At 43.4% G+C, this 24476-nt stretch overlaps 2 protein-coding genes across 2 annotated transcripts in view; one reads left to right on the top strand and one right to left on the bottom strand.

Annotated features, from left to right (window-relative positions):
- Positions 1–572: 572 nt before the first annotated feature.
- SPRING1 (SREBF pathway regulator in golgi 1) lies at positions 573–24038 on the bottom strand. Its single transcript, XM_074296888.1, has 5 exons — positions 23908–24038; positions 16750–16906; positions 14381–14532; positions 13189–13302; positions 573–4840 (listed from the first exon to the last, which is right to left on the bottom strand). Exons 1-5 carry the CDS (start codon positions 24016–24018, stop codon positions 4757–4759), a joined length of 618 nt encoding a protein of 205 aa, XP_074152989.1. The 5' UTR covers positions 24019–24038; the 3' UTR covers positions 573–4756.
- RNFT2 (ring finger protein, transmembrane 2) overlaps positions 23340–24476 on the top strand; it is an 81035-nt gene continuing 79898 nt past the window's right edge. The window contains exon 1 of the mRNA XM_074296860.1: positions 23340–23498. The gene's annotated coding sequence lies outside the window, so the exon portion shown is untranslated. The remainder of the gene's footprint in view (positions 23499–24476) is intronic.

Genomic DNA, 24476 nt, shown 5'->3' with positions numbered 1-24476 from the left:
ACGAGTGTCTTGCAAGGTCAAGGGTTCTCAAACTTCGCCCAATGGGTGATGGCAAATGGGCTGAGGGGCGGAGACAGAGTGTGAGCTTTTGTTTTTACTATAGTCCGGCCCTGTCTGAGGGACAGTGAACTGGCCCCATATTTAAAAAGTTTGAGGACCCCTGGTTAAGGCACTAGTATACAAGGGCATTGTAATTAGGTATCACAAATTTTAAGAGATCTGTTCTTCGGCTATCCATGTGGACTCTTTGTGTCCAATTTCTGCCAGCCCAGTCCAATCTCATCAGCCACAGTTGGATACTGTACCTGGACCCAACACAGGGATATTATTTTGAACCTCTTCAAGGACAATGAAATAACCAATTAGGTTCCGGGAAATAGGTACGTTTCCCTGTGAACTTCAGAACGCACTTACAAAAGGTTCCTCCCTCTTTGGGGGTCTTTAGCTGCTGAAGTGGGCCACCTGGACTCATGTAACCTGAGGACTCAGGCTGGGAAGGATCTACAGAAACGTGCTGACTCCATGTTCCTCATCTTTATGAAGTGAAGGGCGAGATAAGGAAGACACTCAAATTGTTTTGAGAGACAAATTTTATTAATTCAGCACCATTGAAAACACGTTACATACAGAGAACGTCCCACGCAAACACAAAAGCTAGTGCCAAGAGGAAAAGGCAAAAATATAGGGATTGTTAATCAAGTTGCAGGCTTAAGACGCTGATTAGGTCATCCTAATAAGGATGACCTTCTTTGGGGGTGAGGGGAGGAAGAGGAGGGTGGGAAATGAAGGAAATCCCTTCAGAAATATGGTGGGTGTGAAGAATGTTGACACATGGAGTGAAAATTTAAACCCTGCCTTCCCCACTCACAATTACTATCCAAGTGACCCTGGGCACCAATGATAAGTCTCAATTTCATTCAATAAAGAATGGGGATAGTACTATCTGATAATCGACCTTTCCAGGGTTATTGTGTCCAATGAAGTCATGGGCAGAAAAATAGGATGACGGTGATTCACATGACAACGAGCGGACTCATAGGGGACAGAGAGTTGAGTCTATCGCTCTCCATCACACTTGAATCCAAGATGGCGGGAGGGAACCCTACCCCCAGTTAAGTGGGACCAGGAGGAGGGAGGCCCGAGCGAGTATGTGTGCACTAACAGTGAGAAAGACTGATACTTTATACAAAATTCATGACCATCACAAATATGAGACACTCAATGTCAAACAGCAGCGCGGGGGAGGTGGGGAGCCCCTAGCACCCAGAGCAAGCATCAAAGCTTGGGGGGGGGGGGGGACTACCGGGAGGAAGGGGAGCTTCAGCATACAGACCAAGCGAACATCACGATTTTTGTTAGTTTGAGGGGAACGGGGGGAGTCCTTAGCATACAGACCAAGCATCAAACTGGGGGGGGATTCTTAGCACACAGACCAAGAAAGCATCAGAGCTTTTACTACTGGGGGGGGGACATCAGGTGGGGACCTAAGTACACAGAAGAGGAAAACACCAGAAGTTTGGGGGGGACAAGCACTTGGCCCCCAAACCAAAAAAGCATCCAAGCGAGGGGAAATCCTTCCACACATCAAAGCATCAAAGTTGGGGGAAAGACAAGATTGGGGAGCTCTGAGAACATGGAGGGCGTCAAGAGGGGATGTAGGCCTCAGTATGCTCCCCAAAAGTATCAGCGCTTGCTCAAACCAAGAAAGCTTCGGATTTAGGTGGGAAAGGTTGGGGAGGGGGAGGAACTCCTTTCTGAGTTTCAGAAAGCATCAGAGGTTGTACAGGTGTACTGAGCAAGCAGCAAAGGTACATACGTGTGTGTGTGTTGAGGGGGTGAGCCCTTGGCACAAGAAGCAAAACTGGGGGGGGGGGCTCCTCACATAAGGAGCAGGCAGAAAGCTGGGCAGAGAATAAGCTTTTAGCTCATGAAGCAAAGCTGAGAAAGCTGGGGGGGGGGAGTGGAGAGCTTTAGCATACAGAGAATGCTGCAAAGCTGGGGAGGGGAGCCCTCAATGCAAGGAGCAAAGCTGGGGGGGGGGGGCTTTAGCACTCGGAGCAAGAAGCAAAGCTGAAGGGGGTTTAGCACTCGGAGCAAAGCTGGGGGGGAGAGCCCTTAGCCCTTGAAGCAAGAAGCAAAGCTGGGGAGGGAGCCTTTAGCACTCAGAGCAAGCAGCAAAGCTGAGGTGGGGGGGGGATGCCTTTAGCACACAAAGCAAGCAGCAAAGCTGGGAAGAGGTGAGCCCTTAGCACTTGGAGCAAGCAACAAAGCTGGGGGAAGACTTTAGCAAGCAGCAAAGCTAGGAAGGGGAGCCTTTAGCACACAAAGCAAGCAGCAGAGCAGGGGGGGGGGGGGTTGTCCTAAGCACTTGGAGCAAGCAGCAAAGCTGGGGGGGGGGCTTAGCATTTTACAGCAAGAAGCTAAGATGGGGTGGAGGGAATCTTAGCACTAGGAGCAAGAAGCGAAGCTGGAGGGGGGGGCTTAGCATTTTACAGCAAGAAGCTAAGATGGGGTGGGGGGGGGGGAGTCAGCACTAGGAGCAAGAAGCAAAGCTTGCAGGGGGAGTTTAGCCTGTGGAGCCAGAAGCAAAACTAAGGAGAACCCTTAGCACTTGGAGCAAGAAGCAAAGCTTGCAGGGAGGAGAACTTAGCCTGTGGAGCAAGGAGCAAAGCTAGGAGGAGCCCTTAGCATTTGGAGCAAGCAGCAAAGCTTGCAGGGGGGAGAGTTTAGCCTGCGGAGCAAGAAGCAAAGTTTGCAAAGGGGAAGAGCTTAGCCTGCAGAGCAAGAAACAAAGCTGGGGGAGCCCTTAGCACTTAGAGCAAAAAGCAAAGCTTGCAAGGGGGAGAGAGCTTAGCCTGTGGAGCAAGGAGCAAAGCTAGGGGGAGCCCTTAGCACTTGAGCAAGCAGCAAAGCTTGCAGGGGGGAGAGCTTAGCCTATGGAGCAAGGAGCAAAGCTGGGGGAGAGGGGGCTTAGCATTTTACAGCAAAAAGCGAAGCTTGCAGGGGGGAGAGTTTAGCCTGCAGAGCAAGAAGCAAAGCTAGGGGGAGCCCTTAGCACTTGGAGCAAGCAGCAAAGCTTGCAGGGGGGAGAGTTTAGCCTGCGGAGCAGGAAGCAAAGCTTGCAAGGGGGAGAGAGCTTAGCCTGTGGAGCAAGGAGCAAAGCTGGGGGAGCCCTTAGCACTTAGAGCAAAAAGCAAAGCTTGCAAGGGGGAGAGAGCTTAGCCTGTGGAGCAAGGAGCAAAGCTAGGGGGAGCCCTTAGCACTTGAGCAAGCAGCAAAGCTTGTAGGGGGGAGAGCTTAGCCTGCGGAGCAAGAAGCAAAGCAGGGCAGGAGAGCTCCTAGCACAGAGGACAACAGACCAAGAAAGCACCAGAATTGAGGGGGGTGGAAGGGACAGGAAGCTAAAACAGGGGATCAAGTTTAAAAGGAACTTTACAGATCATCCAATCCAGCCCCTTCCATTTTACAGATGGTAAAACTGAGGTCAGGAGATCTTTTGCCAAAGATCACATATCAAACAAGTGGTGGAGTGGAGACTTGAACACTGCAATCTGGGTCTGAATCTCCAACCAGCGCTCTCTCAATGACAGTCACATTGGCACTCTTCATCAGCTCAAAGGGCTGGGAGTTGCTGGACCGGCCTGGGGACCACACGTGGCAAACACTCCTGGTGTACAGAAAGGGCCACCCCTTTTCTCGCTCCCCTACAATACACAGAAAGACCGAAGCCCCTCAAAGCTGGGGACGTTTGGGGCTGGGAAAGCTGATGCGGGAGAAGTGAGATGGTCCTCTTGCCAGACAGTCCCTGCGGGGCCATCCTCGGTGTCTTTGGCCCCTTCCGGACATGGGGCTCGTTTCCCCAAGGGGAATAGCAGGACATGGAACATCAGGAAGAAGGGGGACACCCTTGGGAAAAATGTTCTCTCCGCTGCCGGGGAATGAGCCAAACCTAAGGGGAGAGCAGCTGGCCTAGCGCAGGTTCAGGCAGTCAGGTCCCTTGGGAGGTATCAAATGCTTTTGCACATTAGGCTGAAGGTGAGAGGGCGCCGATGATATCGAGAAGACATTTTGCTGGATGAAAAATCGGAGCCCCAAGGGGAGAAGGCCGGGCCCCTGGAGAAAAACGACTGGATGGACACAAATAGGTCCTTATAAGTCACAAAACATGTTTACACAAGGAACCAGCAGAAATCCAACCTTTTGCTCTGGGACACATGACTAGAAGCTGAAAGGCAATAGGTTTGGCTGCAGGAAATACTCCTGTTTTCTAATATCCCAAAGCAGTCCAATAAATAATTTACAGTTATGTACAAAGTTGGGGCTTGGGCCACCAGTGGAATATTGTACCCCAAAGCCCAACCAAAGGGGCACAACTCCCAGTTCCCTTTTGTAGGAATGGAGGAGGTAGGGAGGAAAGGGAGGGAGGGGGAATCTGTTCTGTTTGAGGCTGGATCCTTTTAAGCTGCAGCTGGAGAGACCGCGGTCACCCAGCCCGGCTAAGGTGTTCAGCTCAGGGACAAGGGTGGGCAGCTGAGGAGGGGTCCTGGTTTCCTGTTGGCCCCTTTCAGCGCCATCCTCCAGCTCACACGGGGGCAGGCAGAGGCCCGACACACCAGAGGGGTAAGTCTTCTAACCCATGGGCTCATTTTGGGTTTGAAGAGATACCCCCGGTCCCCCAAATGCAGGCTGAGATCTTCAGGTCTTCTTTCTCCTATTCTGGCCTTCTGGGCACAGTTCTGTCTGCCTCTGCTCCTCGTCATGCAGGGAAGAGTTCTGGTGGATTCTCTCCATAGCAATATTTTGCAATGGGGTCCCTATAGGTGTTCTCATGCTGCACACTCTGTGAGGGAAGAGAAGAAGAGATCCATGAAAGAATAAGAGAGATATCAGGGAAGGAGAGAGGGAGAGGGAGAGGGAGAGAGAGAGAGAGGGAGAAAAAGAGAGAGAGAGAGAGAGAGAGAGAGAGACAGAGGGGATGGAGAGAAGGAAAGAGAGAGACAGAGATAGATGGTGAAGGGGAGACTCAGAAACAGAGAGACAAAGAGACAGAGGGGATGGAGAGAGGAAAAGAGAGACAGATAGATGATGAAGAGGAGAGAGACAGAAACAGGTGGGTGGAGGGTGAGACAGAGACAAAGAGAGAGATCACAAAACTTCACAAAGCTTTAAACTTTGAGAAAGTAAATAGACAACCTTGAATATTTTGATAAGAAACTCATTGTCACATTTCAGCTGCTTCTCGTTCCAATTTAACCATTAATTTATTTATTAAATAAATGCTAAGAAAAACAGTAATGGAATTCATCTGGAAGAACAAAAGGTCAAAAATATTAAGAGAATCAACCAAAAAAATTAAAAAGGTGGTCTAGTTACATCAGATTTCAAACCTATTATAGATCAGTAATCACGAAAATAATTTGGTATTAGCTGAGAAATAGAGGAGTAGATCAGCAGAATAGATTGGGTGCACAGTATAACTTTTACTTATACTTTTATTAAGCACCTGCTGCATGCAAGGCATAATGCTAGTCCAAAAACAATCTCTATCCTCAAGAAACTCACATTATAACAAAGGAAATATAACACATTGGGGAATGGTGGCCAGGAAGGTGGTACTTTAACTTAGAAAATAACTGGGATAGGGAGTTTGGTCAAAAGAGAGCAGAAAGATATATTCTTTCAGCAGTTAAGCAGCTGCACTGGTTTTGTTTTGTTTGTTTGTTTTGTTTTGTTTTTTGGGGTTTTTTTTTTTTTGCTTTATTTTAAAATGTATTTTTAACATTCACTTAGAAAAAATTCTCTCCCTTCTGCTGAGAAGAAATGGGAAAATTTTTGCATCGGTTAATGTAAATCTTTTTTGAAATCCTCCTGTTTGTCATTTCCTATACAGAACAGTTTACTATCAAATAATATGCTACAATTTGTTCAGCTATTCCCAGAGAAATGGCCATTCTCTCAAGTTCTAATTCACTGCACCACAAAAAGAGCCACTAATTTTTTTTTTACATGTAGATTCTTTTCCTTTTTCTTTGACCTCTTTGGGATACAGACCCAGTAGTGATATTGCTAGGTCAGAAGTTTTATAGCTCTCTGGGTCTCTTTCCAAATTGTTCCACAATGTCTGGAGCAGTTTATGACACCACCAATTTTTGGTGTCCAATTTTTTCACATACCCTCTGATACTTATTTTCCTTTCCTGTCATTCTATACAATTTGTGAGGTGATACCTCTACTATTTAAGCTTTCATTTCTCTAATCAATAGCGATTTAGAACTTTTTTTTTTTTGACTAAATAGCTTTGATTTCTTCTGAAACTGTGGCTTCATTTTCTTTGATCATTTACAATGATTTATAGTTTTAGAAATTTGACTCAGTTCACTACATGTTTGAGAAACAGGGCCCAAGCCAGAGAAACATATGGTACAATTCCACCCTTCCCATCCCATACTTTCCTGCTTTCCTTTTAATATTGGCTGCATTGGTTTGGTGTATGCAAAGCTTTTTAGTTCAGTATAAACAAAATTATCCATTTTATTTCCTATGATTCTATCTTGTTTGGTCACAAATCCTTCTCATTCAAAGATGTGACAGGCAAAATTTTCCATGCTCCTCTAATTTGCTTATGATATTGCTATTTGTGTCTAAACTATGCATCATTTCAACTTTATCTTGGTATACATTCTGAGATGTTGGTCTATACCTAGTTTCTGCCAAATTGCTTTTCAGTTTTCACAAGAATTGGAGCAGGTTGATGGTGCAGTGTTGAGAGTACAAGCCCTGAAGTCAGGCAGACCCAAGTTCAAATCCGGCCTCAAACACTTAATATTTCCTAGCTGTGGGATTCTGGGCAAGTCACTTACCCCCAATTGCCTCCAAAAAAAAAAGTTTTCACAAGAATTTCTCTTGAATAGTGAGTTCTTGTCCAAAAGGTTTGATCTTTGGGTTCATCAAATACTAGTTTACAACAGTCATTTACTACTACTATAGTAAATTATACTGTGTACCTAATTTACTCCATTTCTCTATTTCTTAGCTAATATCAAATTATTTTTATGATTACTATTTTATAACACAGTTTGAAATCTGGTATAACTAGACTCCCTTCCTTCATATTTTCTATTCACTTCTCTTAATATTCTTGACCATTTGTTCTTCCAGATGAATTTTGTAATGTTTTTCCTAGCTCTATTAAATAATTTTTGGCAGTTTGGCGTAGCACTGAATAAGTAAATTAATTCATGATTGTCATTTTTATATTGGCTTGACGTACCCACGAGCAATTAATATTTCTCTAATTGTTTATATCAGTCTTTGTGTGAAAAGGTTATTTTTGGGTTTTTTTTTTTTAAATAATTGTGTTCATATAGTTCTTGGGTTTGTATCAGCAAGTATTTTATGGTGACAGCAGTTATTTTAAATATAATTTTTCTATCTTGTGATTCTAGATTTTGTTGTCAATATGTAGAAATGCTGTGATTCATGTGAGTTTATTTTATATCCTACAACCTTGCTAAAGTTGTTGTCTCAACTAGTTTTCTTAGTTGATTCTCTAAGCAAAATATCAAATCATCTCCAAAGAGTGAGTTCTGTGTCCTCGTTGACTATATTATGCTTTCAATTTCTTTTTCTTCTCTTCTTGCTATAGCTAGCATTTCTGGTAGGATATTAAACAATAGTGGTGATGAAGGTCTCTAGTTTATCCTCACTATATATAATGCTTATTTATGATTTTACACAGGTACTACTTATTTTAAAGAAAGTTTCATTCATTCCTATGTTTTCTAGTATGTGTGGTTTTATGGGTATTATAGTTTGTCAAAAGTTTTTTCTGCATCAAAGTCATACAATTTTTGTTTTTGTTACTGATATGGCCAACTATGTTTTAATATGAAGCAGCCCAGTTTCTCCATTCCTAAGATGAATCACAGCTGAGCACAGTATACAATCTTTGTGACATTGTGCTACAATTTCCTTGCTGGCATTTTATTTAAATTTTTTGCAATATTCATGAGGGAAATTGGTATATAGTTTTCTATTTTTTCGCTTCTTAGTTCAGAATCCAGCATCATATTTATATCACAAAAGGAATTTGGTAGGACTCCTTCTTTGCCTCTTTTCTCAAATATGGTTTAATTGTTTGATAGAATTCATTCGTGAATCCATGTGGTACTGGGGCTATTTCCTTAGGGAGCTCATTTATGGCTTGTTCATTTTCTAACACAGAGTTATTTAAGTATCCTATTTCCTCTTCTGTTAATCTGGGCAATTTATATATTTATATGCAATCATCCATTTCATTTAGATTATTAGATTTATTGGTATATAATTAGACAAAATAGCTCCTAATAATTGCTTTAATTTCATTTTCATTGGTGATGAGTTTATCCTTTTCATTTTTGATACTGGTAATTGGATTTTCTTCTTTCTTATTTTAAATCAAATTAACCAAATTTGATTTTATTACTTTATTACTGCCTTAAAATAAAACCAGCTCCTAGTTTTATTTATTAGTTCAATGATTTTCTTACTTTGGAATTTTAATCTTTCCTTTAATTTTCAGGATTTCCAATTTGATGTTTGAGGATTTTTAATTTGCTCTTTTTCTACTCTTCCGAGTTGAGTGTTCGATTCAGATTTGCCCTTTCTCTATTTTACTGTATGTTTGCTGTTGATGTTGAGTTATTTTTCCCTGTTGTGTCTGACTCTTTGTGACACCAGTAAGGATTTTCTTGGCAAAGATACTGAAATGGATTACATTTCCTTCTCCAGTTCATTTTGCAGATAAGAAACTGATGCAAACAGGGTTATCTGACTTGCCTTCTAGTATCTGAGGGCAGATTTAAACTCTGGAAGATGAGTCTTCTTGACTTCAGCCCTGGTACTTTATCCACTGTGTAACCATCTGCCCCATTTATTTTAGTTTCATTTCCAATTAATTTTTAATTTATGCATCTAAAGCCCTTTATTGAGTATAATAGGATACATTTAATATTTTTGCTTTTCTGCATTTGAGGTTTTTATGACCTATATTATATGGTTAATTTTTATGAAAATACCATGTATATTTAAGAAAAAGGATATTTCTTTCTATTCTTGACTTTTTTCCCTGAGGTCTACCATAAGTTATTTTTTCTAAAATTCTATTCATCTCCTTAATTTATTTAATGGTTTAGATTTATTTAGTTCCGAGAAGGGGAAGTTGAGGTTCCTCACTAGAATAGCCTTACTGTCTATTTCCTTCTTTAAATTATTTAACTTTTCCTTTAAGGATCTGAATATCCTGCCATTTGGTATTGACATTATCTAATTATCTATGTTACTTTTCAGCAAGACATAGCTATACTGCTTCTCTCTTGAATTAGGCCTGCTTTTGCTTTGTCTGATATCCTGATTACTATCTCTTGCCTTTTGCCTCTTTTACCTTAGCTGAAATATAACAGATTCTTTGTTTTAGCTCTCTCTGTATCTTTCTTGCAACAACATATTGCATTCAGGTTTCTGAAACAGTAAGAAATAATAAGGTAGAACAATTTACAAATCAAAAAGGTAGGATGCAGAAGTCCGAGTCAGTGATTAATGTCTTTATCAATTAACAAAAGTGGGAGCCACCTATACAAGAGAGGGGGAAAGACTACATAGGAAGGATCAATGCTTTAGCCTGCTTGAAACTGTCTGGGGCTTTTCAAATAGCCAAGACCAAGAGGAGAGAGTCCTTAGCTATAATGATAACTAAAAATAGCTAACATCTAGGTTTACTATATATCAGGCACTGGAATAATCACTTTACAAATACTCTCTCAATGGATCCTCACAATAATCCTGAAAGGTAAATGCTGTTATTAACTCTATTTTACAGACTGGGAAACTAAGGCAGACAAAAATTAAGTGAATTTCCTAGGATCAGAGAGCTAATTAGTGTCTGAGATTCAACTTGAAGTTAGGTCTTCTAGACTCTAGGCCCAGAGCTCATTTGTTGGACTATTAAGTTGCCTTGAAAGATAAAGGATTTACAAGAAGGGAAAGGAAAAGGAACTTGTGATTTCAATAGTAAAGGAAACTCCCTTTGCAAATGTCACAAATGTTAGTTTGTGACTAGGGCACTGAGAGTGATTGACTTGTCTGGGATCACCCAATCATTATTTATCAAAGGCAGAATTTGAACCAAGATCTTTCTGGCTTCAAATCGATTGATCACATCTTTCTTGTATATCTTAAATATCTACTAATGGCTGAGGATGCAAAGATAAAAATTTCACAGCACTGCCTCCACCCAGAATTTAACCATCCAATTTCAGAAAAACCTGGAAAGATTTATATGAACTAATGCAAAGTGAAGTGAGCACAGCCGCTAGAACACTGTACACAGTAACAGCCATATTGATGAGCTCCTGTGTTAGTAGATGGGGTGGGCAGAGAGAGCCTGAAGGACTGACAAATTTACTCCCTGAGGTAAGCAGGGAAGGGGACTGATGGCAGTCACTTTAACCTTACAGTCCCACCCTCTGGGGAGGTCATTAGTAGCCCCACCTTGCCATGTCCAGTCAGAAATCCAAGTTGTGTCAGACTCACCGAGGTTAAATTTTCCTTGTCAATCTGTCCATAGCTCATGCTATTTTTGCTGAATCCCTCTTGGGTTAAGCCCTCCATGGCTTCTGTCCTGTAGTGTCTTTCTCTTTTCAGGACCCTACCATGTGGTGTCTTTCTCTGGTTGCCCCACCTTGCCTCATGGTATCTTTCTCTTTCTTACAAATAACTAACTTTTTTAGGATGCCAAATCCCTCTATGAATTTGGCCTACCAGTTAAAGGCATGCTCCCACCTCATGGAGTATTTCTTTTCTCTTGGTTAACTGTAAGTTCCACCAGGGAATTTGTTTTTTTTTTCATTGTCAATCTTGGAATCTATTGTATCTCTTCATTTTGTCTGTACCCTCTTCTCCTGAATAAACCTACCTTTTGTTATCACCAGAAAAAGTTCTGTGCTTTATGAGCAAAGCCGAATTGAATTAGCCCAAAAGAAACATGAGATGCACAAAATTAGAAGTTACCAGCAATATTCACGGGAATGATTTGTGTCCAACCTGGGACAGAGCCTTCGGAGCTTGTGTTCGCTGATCAGCCACAGTCAGACACTGTAACTCGACTCTAACAGAGTGATGTCATTCTGGTAAGAAGGACAACCTTTTGTCCAAGATAATGGCCACTGTTCACAGTGTTACTCTTTATATGACTGAACATCTGGTGTGCTAAACCACAAGCACATCATTTGGAACTAGGAATTGTGACCGTAAATATATCAATACTGTACCATAATCAACTGTGAATGATTTAGCTATTCTGACTAATGCAATGATCCAAGACAATATCAAAGGACTCATGATGAAAATGATATCCATCCCAAGAGAGAAAACTGATAAAGTAAAAGCTTATTTTTTCTTTATTTTATCTCCCCCCCTTTTTTTTTTTTGGCAACATGGCCAATATGGAAATGTTTGACATGACTTCATAGGTATAATTGTTACCATATTGCTACCTTCTCAGTGAGGGGCAGGAGAGAAGGAGAGAATCTGGAACTCAAATTTTTAAAAAATATAAAAAAAATTTTAAATGTATTTTTTAGAGGGGAAAAGTTAAAAAATTTACCAACTATAAATGTTTTTGCTTATCTTTAACTCACCTCCCCCTCCCCAACAGTGAGGTGGCAGCCACCATAATAAAACAATCCTTTTCTCCACTCACAGAATATTTGCAAGTGCTAATGGATTTTATTGTGGGAAAGACAGGAAAGAAACAATTCTCTCAGATCTTTAAGTCTCTTTCCCAGCAATATTAGAAAATTCCCCAGACTTGAGGCAAGAGGTATTCTCCTTTATGGGAGAAAGTACCCATAACGATAAGGGAGGAAGAACCTTTCTTTCAATCCTTCTCGAACATATTTTGCTTCTCCATCTTATAATGGGCTGACTATAATCCTTGTATTGCTCATAAAGGTATCTCCCTAAAGGATCTTTTAAAGAGACCTCTGCTTATATATTTCCCTGAAGACGGAAGTGAAATGCAGAATGAAAGACTATGACAATCCCCCTTCAATAAATTCTTATCAGTCCAGGGATTCAGTTTTTGCAAACCTGGTGCCTAGTAGATTAATTCGAATACATTAGGTACTGGCTCCTCAAAGGCTCCAGCCATGGAATAAAAGCTCAGATTTATCCTACTAAGCTGGAAAGAATTCCAAATGTCAATGTGACAAAGGCCATGCCTGATATTGACGACAAACATGAAGAAACTAAGAGTTGGGGGGGCTCAGCCCCAGGAGGCTGATTGCTAGCTGCCTGGCCAGGGCAGAATAAGGAGATTTTTTTTTTTAATGGCTCTCTATCCTCTGCAGGATCCTTCTGCTTCCTCAGTGATGGTGGGAACAATGGTGTTTAAAAACAAAAAATCAAGAAGTCCACTGGGAAAAAAGTCCCCCCAAGAAGCAAAAAACTAATAATAGCTAAACTATCCCAGTATCCTCAGCAATTAGTGTATTCTCCTCTTAAAATACTTTATGTACTTTTACCATCCCAGATTTTTATTGGTCGATATGGACCCATCAGCTGAGCCTCAAATGAAGCGACATTTCTAAGAGGCACAGGAGGGAGGGTTGTTGTTCCAGACTTGAGGGGACAGCCTATATAAAGTCCCCGTGGTGAGAGAGGGAATGTTTATAAGCTTGAGGAATAGTAAATAGGTCAGTTTAGAATGCAGAATGATAGGCAATGACAATCCCCTTCAAGAAATTCTTAGAAGACAGATATTCTATTTTTGCAAACCTGGTGCCTAGCACAATAACTGGAACACAGTAGGCACTTAATAAATGCTTGTAAAATTGAAGGGAGTTGATCTCAGAATCATAGCTTTTAAAAAATGTCTTGTACTTTTTTTTTTTTTTAATCTATTTTGAATACATTATGTACACATTGTGTCCCTGACTGAGGGGAGGGATATTTTCATTTTGGTCTCTGAATCTATAGCAATTAGGAGAGTGAAGGTACTTGGCTGGTACTTTATAAATATTCATTTATCAGTTGAATTATCGCTCTTACCTTTTTCCTCCGGCCCAAAGAACCTGGTTATGTGGTTTCCCAAATCTTTTCCTCCTTCCTCTCCTTCCATCCCAATCTACCCTGCCCATTGTATCTCCTCACCTGAGATGAAGTCCTGCATTTGGCCAGACACAGCTCAAAGTGATCTTCCACCGCCATGAAGAGATTTTGGAATGCTGCTGCAGCCTGGTTGAGAAAGCGTTCTAGGAGTAATTGCTGAGGAAACAGAGGACATTCAAGATGTAAGATTTCCAGCAAGAAGCGTAGGCCCAGGAAGGAACAGGGTATCACAGCTTGAGACCCAAAAAGCACCTCCCAGGATGTTTAGCCCAGCTCTTCCATTCTACAGATGAGGAAACTGAGGCCCCGGGAAGTGAGCTGCTTAAGATCATGCATGTGAGTGAGTCTGAATTTAAACAGGGCCTCTGACACCAAATCCAGGACCTCTCTCTCCTGTGCTGTAAAAGAAGGATGTGTCTTATCTAAAAGAAATGCCAACACGCTTCCTGAAGCTGTCCATTTGTTTGGGAACAAGCTTCTTTCCTTGTAAACATCGACTGAGTTAAAGGAACTAATTTCCTGTCATTGCCAATAGGTTCTGAAAGAGATTCCCAGCAAGACTCTTAATCATTGTCATAAAATAAAGGACAGGGAGGGAGGGACAAGAGGAAGAAGAACCTTTCTGAGGAGAAATGCAATTATAGCCCTTTCCCAAGTGATTAGAGGTAACACTCTGCTCCATGTCGATGGGGCTGGGGAGAACTGGGCACTTGTGCTTGAGGCTGAACCACCATATTCCCCTATAAAAATACACATTCAAGTGGCAGTGACATAAGGCTCACAGATCTGTGCAGTCAAACTCATGGTAAACTAAGTTACATTACCTGATTCCATGCCATGCTCTATAGTGGCTAGAAAAGACTGTAGCGATCATCCAGTTTTCTCATGGTAGAGAAAAGGAAACTAAGACCCAGAGGGGTTAGTCATTTGTCCAAGACCACCCAGGTGGATCTGAACCTCCCCTTTTCCTGCTCCTGGTCTCTCTCTCTCTATTGCATCCCTAAGCCTCCTTCCCTGTATTCCAAAGCATAGCCTAGCAACCTTGGAGGCAGGAAGACTCAAGTTTGAATCTCCTCTCAGACAGTAGCTAAGAGAATGGGGTAAGTCGCTTCAAATTTCTGGGGTCTCTTTTTTTTTTAATCTGTAAAATGGGTGTAAAAGTCACTCCCATGCCTGGTATGAGGCTAAAATGAATGAACGGCTATTAAGCATCCTCCATGATCCCAACATCTACCTTGCTGGGCTGCAGGCAGCAGGAGACACAGTATTCATAGGCACCACAGCATCCGTTGGACAAGCAGCCATCACAGCAGAAGCGCCTGGCACTGGCAGCATTGATGTTACAGCAGCCATTCACGAGCAGGTCCTTCCTCTCGCAGACGTAACCTTGGGAACCAAAGAAAGCCGGGGGATGAAGCCAGAGCATCATGGATGCCCTCCAAGGGGGAGCAGGGCAGGGCAATTTCTGACTGCACGTGGAAAGGGAGCAAGCAGTAATTTGAGGAGACCATTCTCACTGAGCTGTGCCCTGCAATTAGACCAGCTCTTGTGGTTTGTAGGACACGCGGCTCTGACCATCAGAATGTGTGAATGTGGCAGCAACCCGGAGTGAAATCCAGTTCTGAGACTTCAAGGTCTGGCCTGTGCTTCTTACCTAGGCTTCACCGCTAGTTAAGTAAGAGATAAGAGCAAGGAAAGAGGCTCTGAGAGCCCCAGAGGGATCCCGCCAAATGGCTGCTCTAGGTGTGACCTCCCTGGGACCTTCTCTAGCTCTCGACATACCCATTTCCCCTTCCAACTGAGGACTCCAATCCCAGGCAATGAATGATCTCCTCTAAGCTGCCCCTCGTTCTCATTTCATCATCCATGTTTTTAGTCACCAAGTTTATAACCATGGGATCATCCTTAAGTCCTCACTCTCTCGGACCCCTCCACTTCGCACTGGTTGCCAAGGCCTGCTGTTCCTACCTCTGAAACATCTCTCCTGTGTTTCCACCTCTCCCCTGACCACACCACCATCATTCAGGCCCTTATCCCCTCATGCTCAATTAATTGCAATAGTCTGCTGGGGAGTCTCCCTGTCATGTCTTTCTCCAGATTAGTCCATTCTCTATTTAGCTATTTAAGTGAGATTTAGACCATAACTCTCCCCTCCTCAATAAAAATCAATGGCTCCCTATCACCATTAGGATTACATATGTATGTGTGTATGCATATATATGTATGATATTTTATATGCATATATTGGATTTTTATTTATGTTTATTTATATTTATTGACAGGTTACATATTAAAATTTCTATATAACATAGATATACCTAAATTACACATGTGTATATAGGAATTTACATTATAATAAATTTATAAACCATACAATTATATGTTACATGTGTATGTGTGCATGCACACATGTGTATAATATCCACGTATTTATATGATGACTTTTTAGTAGATTAAATGCTACAATTACACATAAAACAAGCAATACACATATTGCATATATACATATTTGTATCTGTAATATATAATTAATGTTATAATTTATAAATATATGTGTATTTTCAGGCATGTGTGTGTGTGTGTGTGTACACACACACACACACACACACACACATTCTCCTCTGTTTGGTCTTTAAATCCCTTCCTAACCCAGTACCTTACTAGCTTTTCACTTTTCTCATACTTTGCCCCCCCCAAAGCCTCTATCATTCAGTGACAGCAGCCTCCTGGTTGTTTTTCCTGCCAGTGTCAAATGGTTCCACATCAGAAACAGATAAGATTTTATTAATGGAAACGACAATAAATTAGAGCTATTTTCTTCTTTGCTTGGCTGCTGTACCCAAAGGACCATGGGATCTTTCCATCTGATCGACAACTGAAACCATCTAAACCATACTTCAGCTGTTAATCAGATGGAGAGGTGCTGTGGTCCTTAGGGTGCAGCACAAGGAACTTTCCAGCTGCAAATCAGATGGAGAGGTCCTGTGGGCCACAAAGTGCAGCAGCCAAGCAGATCTAATTTAAGTCATTTTCACTGACTGCCTTTCCAATTAGGATATGAGCTCCTTGAGAACAAGGACTATCTTTTTTGTTGGCCCCAGTACTTAAGACAGAGCTTTGCACACAGGAAGTGCTTCATTCACTCAAGATTCCCCATCTCCCTGATTCCTGGCATTGTCACTGGCTGCCCTCCACTCCATCCTCATCTCCACCAGTTGGCTTTTTCCCCCAAGACTCGGCAGGAGGCCTTTCTGGTCTGTTCTTATCTCTCCTTCTCCCTTCCCTCTAAGATCACCTCCCATTTATATTGTATGTTATATGTTGTTAAAGTTTTGACCTTACTGAAGGCAAGAACCATGTTGTGGCTCTTTGTGATATGTCCATCGATTGACCCAGGGCCTGATACACAGTGAGTAGTGAATAAAAAATATACTTGTGGACTCGCCTTCGATGACGGGGTTATTGATGAGTATAATTAACCTTATTTTACAGATGAAAAAATTGAGATTTTGTCCATTTTCCTCTATCTATAAATAAATGCATGGGGGGAGAGGGTCCAAGTGGGGCAGCACATGAGGAGTCCCAAAAGAGCCGGGGCCATACCTAGCTCATCCGTGATGAGAAGCTTCCCTTGAATGGAGTTCCGACACTGGTTGCTTGGGCGACTGCTGTTACCCAGGTTGAACTGCACTTTCCACGGGATGGGCTGTTCCCGGTCTTGTACCTGGAGGAGATTCCGGTCTCTCACTGCCCTCTCTTCCTAGGAAAAGGACCAGAAAGAAATGGGGTAAGCGATGACGGACGTCCAAGCTTCATCTATGGGGTCATGGTCAGTAAGGCTGGATGAGCGTTCTAGGGAAGATTAAATAGAATGCACTTTTAATAAAAATATAGAACTGTTCACAGAGAAACCCCATCTACTCAGTTTTCTAGTCACGCCTGAGCTAATTAGAGGCAACGTGGTGGCAAAGGGGGAGCTGGAATTGGGAAGAGCCAATCCAGCCTCAGACACTTCCGAGCTGTGTGACTCTGGGGAATTCACCTAACCCTGCTTGCCTTAGTTTCCTCATCGGTAAAAGAGAATCATAATAGCATCTCTCAGGGTAGTTGTGAGGATCAAAGGAGAATCATAAACTGCTTTCCAACCTTAAGGTTGCAATATAAAGGCTAGTTATTATTCTATCTGCAAAATGACTACATACCTTCCTTGCCTATTGTAAGATCTAATTGTTCTTCTTTTCTGATCAGACTCATTGATTTCATCAGTGTAGGGAGCTCCCAGTGAAGAATTTTTATATATCCAAATGGGTACCAATTCACCAACAGTCTCAGAGGACAATAACAGATGAGGGAGGAATCTTAGAACATGAAATGTCAGAGTTGACAGAGTCCTTAGAACAGGGAATGTCAGAGCTGAGAGGGGCCTTAGAACAGGGAATGTCAGAGCTGAGAGGGGGCTTAGAACAGGGGATGTCAGGGCTGGAAGGGCCTTAGAACAGCTAATGTCAGAGGTGGGAGGGGCCTTAGAACAGAGAATGTCAGAACTGGGAGGGATGGGTCTTAGAACAAGGAATGTCAAGGCTGGGAGGGTCTCTGTTTCTCTCCCCATTGCTTCCTCTCACTAAATGTAAGCTGGAGAATATCTAATGCAAATATATATTGTACACACACACACACACACCCTTTTTTTGCCTGAAAAAGTCTTATCAATAATAGCCATTGTACTTTTCTTAGGCTCAATTTCTCAGCAGTTAGTAAGGATAATGATGCTTCCTTTACATCTTCCTCTGGCTTTATGCTACAAAGGACAGAGGCCTTTTTGGCAGGGAAATCGAAGGGCTACATTCTCAGTGGCCCGTCATTTTTAAGAATTCTCTGCTGCAAGCTAAGACAGAAGTTCCCTTGCTAGTGTCATGCACCTTGTTGGTGGTCTGAGGAAGCCTACAGACAGATCCTTTCTCAGAATTATGCACTTCAATGCATGAGAGACAAAGGAAATGACTTACATTGAAATAGTGACTCAAAAATTAAAAAAACAACTTCATGCAGGGATCCCACTTTGGAGATGGCTCGTCCCTGGTAAGGCAGGGAGAAGTCTCTATTTGAAAATGAAGGTGATGTCATTTCTGCAAGGTGGCCTTTCATAAGAGCTCAGACAATTTTCCCATTATTTTCGAGAAATGTTGACAGTGATGAATCAGACCACAGTCTCCTGACCTCAAGCCCCAACCAAACAGCCTGTGGCCCCGAGCTACCTTCCCAAAGTGCTCAAAGAGGAAGCAAAGCTAGGTGGGAAAGGAGCCAAGCATGATGAGAATCCCTGCTAATATTTATAACTGCTCTGCAGAAAGAGACCGAGACTGATATAGACAGCACACACAGACACAAAGGCAGACACACACACACACACACACACACACACACACACACAAGGAGAGACACACAGAGAGAAACAAAGATGGACACACACCCAGAGACAAAGAGACAAAAAACACGCCCAAAAAAGGGAAAGAGACAGAAAGACCCAGAGAGAGAGACACAGAAGGATGGGGGAGACAGAGAAAAATAGAGATGGATACACGTAAAGAGAAGCAGAAAGAGACACACAGACAGGGAGTGGGAGGGACAGAGATGGAGAGACAGACATACACACCGAAAGTAATAGAGGAATGGGCACAAACACACTCTGAAAGAGATGGGGGAGGGAGACAGGCACACAGGGGAGGGCAATTACAACGAGGGCTCTCCTTTATGCAGTGGTCAATTTTCTGGAGCTACTTGATAGAAACTGAAGCTCTGGTCAAATGCCTCAGTTTCTATCTTGAGCAAGTTGCTAAGACCTCATGGGAATTTGGAGCTGGAAATCCCCAAATCTCAGAGTTGGGAGGGGGCAGGGTGAAGGCACCAAGCCAATCCAGACCTGAGCAAGATTCCATTCAATATAGCAAGCATTTATTAAGCCCCTACTATATACCAAACACTGTGCTAAGCCGGGAGAATAGAGGGGGGAAAAAAAAAAATCAAACAGAAAACAGCCTTTGTCTCTCTCGAAAGGTTACATTATCCCGGGTAGATACAAAATATTCACAGATACGTTCATATAAGATACAAAGTATTTACAAAATACTTTCAGTGGTAAGGAGGGAGCCCAGGGCCTGCCAAGTGGAGATCTGAAGACCTGGAGCTGGAGGGCACTTTAGAGATCATCTAGCCCCATCTCCTCATTTTTCAGTTGATGAAACTGATCTTCTGAGGAGCTGCCCAGGGTCACACAGGTGGCAAGCCTTGGCACAGAATCTGAATCCAGGTCTTCCGCCTTCAGAACCAGGGCTCTTTTCCCTGTACCTATTCTCCCTCAAAAATTTCCTTTAAGGTGAGATCATATGAGTAGAGCTCAGAGGGAGCTCAATGAAGAAGCCAGGTTGCCCAGTGGGTAGAGCACCACACCTGGCAATTTGGAAGGCCAGAGTTCAAATATAGCCTCCGACACTTAACTAGTATGTAAGCCAGGACAAATCACTTAACCTATTTGCTTCAGTTTCCTCATCTGTAAAATGGGAATAATAGCACCTACCCTCCCAGGGTAGTGTGAAGTTCAAATGAGAGAATATTTGTAATATGCTCTGCAAATCTTAATATAATATATATTATGCATGTCACACACATAAATAACAGAAATTTCATTATTATTGTTATTATATTATCCCTCCAGATCTCTGAGCCCCGGTTTCCTATCTATAATAAGGAATTGGATTAGACCAGTGGAAGGCATCTGGAATTTCACATGAGAGGAGCTGGATTCAAATTTTAGCTCTGCTCCAGGCTGTACAAAGTGGAAAGAGAAGCCTGTGGTTCCAGGTTCAAATCCTCCCTTGGAGTACATTGGAGGCCTCTTCTAGTGCTAGTTCTAGGATGGATGTGTTTGACCATTAGAACATAATCGCTCTGAGGGCAGGAGCTCTTTTTGCCTTTTTTTTACTTTTTTGCAGGTTCCCTGGCATTTAGTAAGCATTCAAGAAAAACTGATTTGACTTGTGGATCACAAGTGTTCCTGGTTGGGGCAGGCTGTGGGATTTAGGGGCAGGGTTTGCCAACTCCATTTACTACATCTACTTCTACATCATCATCATCATCATCATCACATTTGAAGGTCAGTAGGAGGCGCCACAGTGCATTGAGTGCCAGGCTTGAAGTCAGGAAACTCATCTTCCTGAGTTCAAATGTGGCCTCCAAGCTATGTGATCTTGAGCAAGTCACTTCACCCTGTGCGACTCAGTTTCCTCATCTGGAAAATGAGCTGGAGAAGGAAATGGCAAACCCCTTTAGAAACTTTGCCAAGAGAACCCCAAATGGGCCCATGAAGAATTGGACACCATTGAAACGACTCAACAATCATTAATAATAATGAGAGTTAACACTTGTACAGCTTTATATGTTAACCCATTTGATTTTCACAATAACCCTGTGAGGTGTTATTATTAGCCCTGTTTACAAACTAAGAAACTGAGGCTCAAAAGGGTTATAAGTGACCTATCTAGGATCACACAGCTGATAAGTAACCAGAGGAGGATCCCAAATCAAGCTGGAGATTATCCACACATAAGAAATCATAAAGGTTCCTGTGCATTACTGACTTCTTCACTCTCACTCTTACATCAAACCAAACAGGCCTCTTGCCTTCAGGCCTTCTGTAAGTCTGTCCCCTAGCCAGGATGTCCTCCTTCCTGACTTTCACTTTGGAATTTTCTTGGCAAAGATCCTAGAGTGGTTTGCAGTTTTCTTCTCCAGCTCATTTTACAGGTGAGGAAACTGAGACAAAAAGGGTTAAGTGACTTGCCCAGGGTCACATAACTAATGTGGATTTGAACTCAGGTTTTCCTCACTCCAGGCCCAGCACTGTAATTGCCGTGCCACACAATTCCCTTCAAAGATAACTCCAACATGAAACTCTTCCTCGTTCCCTCTAGATGCTAGCACCTCCAAGAAATTATGGATAGTGACTAGATTTCTGGGAAATAGCAGACTCCCAAATAAGGAAATTCCCTCTCCCAATAAGGGACAGCACCTTCTCTGTAACTTAGGGTGCTTAAGAGTTGCCTTGCTTCTATGATGCAAAATGCTATCCCTCTCTAGTGGAAAAAAATGACAACTTTGAATGCAGATCAAAGCATACTTTTTTTTTTTTTTTTTACTTTATTATTCTTGCTTTTTTTTTTTTTAAGTCTATGTTTTCTTTCACAACATGACTAACATGGAAATGTTCTGCATGGTTGCACATAACCTATATCAAATTGTTTGCCTTCTCAATAAGAGGGCAGGGAAGGGAGGGAGAGAATTTGGAACTCAACAATTTGAAAAACATGCAAAAAGTTATTTTTGAACATAAATGAGGAAAAAATAAAATATTAAATGAATTTTTAAAGGTTACTTAGAGGTGTGAAACTGGACTAGAAATAGGGCCACTAACCCATACGTCAGGATCCCTGCCACCGTAGAATGACTTAAAAAAAAAAAATCACATATTAATATTATTATTAAATAGTTAACATATGTAAAATACTTTTATAGTATACTATAAAAGTATTTTTACTTATGTTAAATATTTCCCAATTGCATTTTCATCTGCTGGGTGTAGCTGGCTACAAGGCAGTCCTATTGGATACTACAGCACTGAGATGGTGCCCAGCATAACACATACAGAAGGGAGACTTTAACCCACAATTCCTCTCGTTTAATAAAATGGAAGCTGGTTGATTGAAGAACCCTTGACACAATAACATTTGCACTGTATTAACAACCGACTGCATCTATTTCACAAAGCTGGCAGTCCAGTCCAAGCCTGATTAACCCTCTACACCATATCCAGGAAAATATAAGCCCCTTTAGAGCAAGTACTCTTTGTCTCTGGGTCCTGGAGGATCTTGCAAATGGTAGACAATGTCCTCTGAATGACCTCTAAACAAGAGGCCATCCCTTCCAGATGGGGAACCCACCATGGCTCCTAAGACAGGCCTCTCCATTTGAGAAGCCTGCTCTTTAGAAAGTTGAGTTTTTTCCTTCCCCAAATCATCCAAATTTATCCAATTTCCATTTTTTGTTTCTAATCTCTGGAGCCAAGCAGAACAAAGCTAATCCATTTTCTATTCTATTGCCCAACCCTAGAAATCAGAGATCTCTAACCTACTCCACCCCTTCCTTTTCCAGGCTAAATATTTATACTTTGGCTCATTTTTTAGAAAAGTACTCCACAGGCATAATTCATACAAATATTCTATCCTTGTTTACAAAAAAAAAAAACCAGGGGGGGGGCAGGGACAGAACCCAGGACAGCCCATGGTTTCCTAGGACCAGTCAAAACAATTATAAGAAAACAAAGGCAACAACAGATCGGTTTTCTCCCTCCTTATTTCTTATTCTTCCACCTATCCATGCCAAAGAATTGCAGCCAAGTCAGGGGAAAGTTGAAATAGCCCTTACAACCAGTTCAAGGTCATTTATTTCCTGTTCACATATTTGATACCACACCCCCCCTCCTCCCCCCCCTAGCCACCCAGCCAGGCCGACCACAGAACTGGAACCTGGCCCACTGCACCTAATTGTGATTGCTGAAGAAACCGCAGAGACAAACAGAATCACGGGACCGAGATTCATTCCTGACACAGCCCGGAATGTCTCCCTATTCCAACACTGGCCTGACTCCTTCCGTCCCTTTCATCCTCCAAGATCCCAAGATGGGCTCTCTCCATCACTTTTTCTCAGCTCCTGAAGATGCTAATGGGGGTAATTAGATCTGCTGGTTCTAGCCCCATTTTAAAATATATATATATGTGTATATATATACATATATATATATTAAATTACAGCTTTTTATTTATAAAACATGCATGAGTAATCTTTCAGCACTGCCCCGTGCAAAACCTTCTGTTCCAAATTTTCCCCTCCTTCTCCCCATCCCCTCCCCTAGATGGCAGGTAATCCGATACATATTAAATCTAATATATGGATACATATTTCTACGGTTATCTTGATGCACAAGAAAAAAATCGATCTAGAAAGAAAAAACCTGAGAAGGAAAACAAAAGTGTCTAGCCCCATTTTAAGGCTGTCAACTGAGGCCCAGCAGAGTGGGCGGAGCATTGGGGATAGAAGACTCCAGGGCTGTAGCCCCGGGCAAGGCACTCTGGGAGGTCTACATAACAGAGATAACAGTCTCTCCCAACATCCTTTCGGGTTTGCCTTTGTGCAAGGTCAAATAGCTAATTTTGCCTAAACGATCCAGAAGAAACCCCCATCCATAAAATGAAAGGTTTGGAAGAGGTGGGCGTGAGTCCCTAAGGTGCTGCCTGGTTCTGGTAAGGGAGGCCAAGTGGATGTTACTTGGGCAAGTCTCTGGGCCTCAGTTTCCACAGCTGTTTAATAAGGGTAGGAGACCCGATGAACCAGGGTTCCTTCCGGCTCTCACTCCGGGATCCTACGATCATCCTTTCCAGCTCTGACGCAGGGTTCCGAGGGTCCCTCCCTGCCGGGTTCTTTTGTGCTGAGGGTCCCTCCCTGCAGTACCCTGGGGTCCCTCCCGGCAGTCTCCGGGGTTTGGAGGGTCCCTCCCTGCAGAATCCTCGGTTCTGAGGGTCCCGCTCTCACGTTTTCTCTGGCACCGAACCACGTCTGATGGCTTGCAGGCTTGAACCCAGCTCCCCTCCCCCCACACCCCACGCGTTTTACAGAGACAAAGGGAATACGCGAGGACGGCCGGAGACTGACCTGCTTGAAGGTGCTGGTGAGAAAGTAGATGAGAGATAGCCCGAAGACCAAGCCGAGCACCCAGCGCTTCCTCAGGAGCCTCCTCCACACCATCGAGGCCAGGTTCACCATCCCCGCCCCCGCTGCCCGCTGCGGCGGGCCCGCAGGGGGCCGGGGATGCAAGGGCCCGAGCTCGCCGACCTGGGGGTTCCGAGCTAAAGGGGCTCAGCCTGGGGGGCGGGTGGGGCTGCCCGGCCCATCGCGGCCGGCTGCAGCCCGGAGGGGGGCGGGGGTTCCGGGCCCCGCCCCCCAATGCGGCAGTTCAGCCCAGCACCGCGAGGGGCCCCCGCCCCATCGCCTCCCGCACGCGAGGGTCCGGGCTAAGCGGAATGGCACGGCGGACGAGCTCCCGCGAGCCCGGCCGGCCCGGAGGAGGAGAGGGGCCGGGGTCGGCCGCCCCCGAACCTTGCCCTCTCCTCCACCCACCCCACCCCCGGCTCTGGCTGGGCGATGCCAAGCTCTCCCCCGAGGCCCGGCCCGCGATCCGAGCCCGCACGAAGCGCCCGCAGCAGCGCGAGCTGCGGGGCTCC

Source organism: Sminthopsis crassicaudata, chromosome 1 (genome assembly GCF_048593235.1).
Source record: "Sminthopsis crassicaudata isolate SCR6 chromosome 1, ASM4859323v1, whole genome shotgun sequence".
Taxonomy (NCBI): domain Eukaryota; kingdom Metazoa; phylum Chordata; class Mammalia; order Dasyuromorphia; family Dasyuridae; genus Sminthopsis; species Sminthopsis crassicaudata.
The sequence above is the reverse complement of the archived record's forward strand: the minus strand, read 5'-3'. Positions and strand labels throughout refer to the sequence as shown.

What these genes read in the sequence shown, in the direction of transcription:
- SPRING1 (XM_074296888.1), bottom strand. Translation starts at nt 24,018, where the DNA reads ATGGTGAACCTGGCCTCGATGGTGTGGAGGAGGCTCCTGAGGAAGCGC. An exon ending in TCTCATCACGGATGAGCTAG is followed by an intron (nt 14,533 to 16,749) that starts GTATGGCCCCGG and finishes TTGGTTCCCAAG; the next exon opens with GTTACGTCTGCGAGAGGAAG. An exon ending in GCTGCCTGCAGCCCAGCAAG is followed by an intron (nt 13,303 to 14,380) that starts GTAGATGTTGGG and finishes CTGTTTCCTCAG; the next exon opens with CAATTACTCCTAGAACGCTT.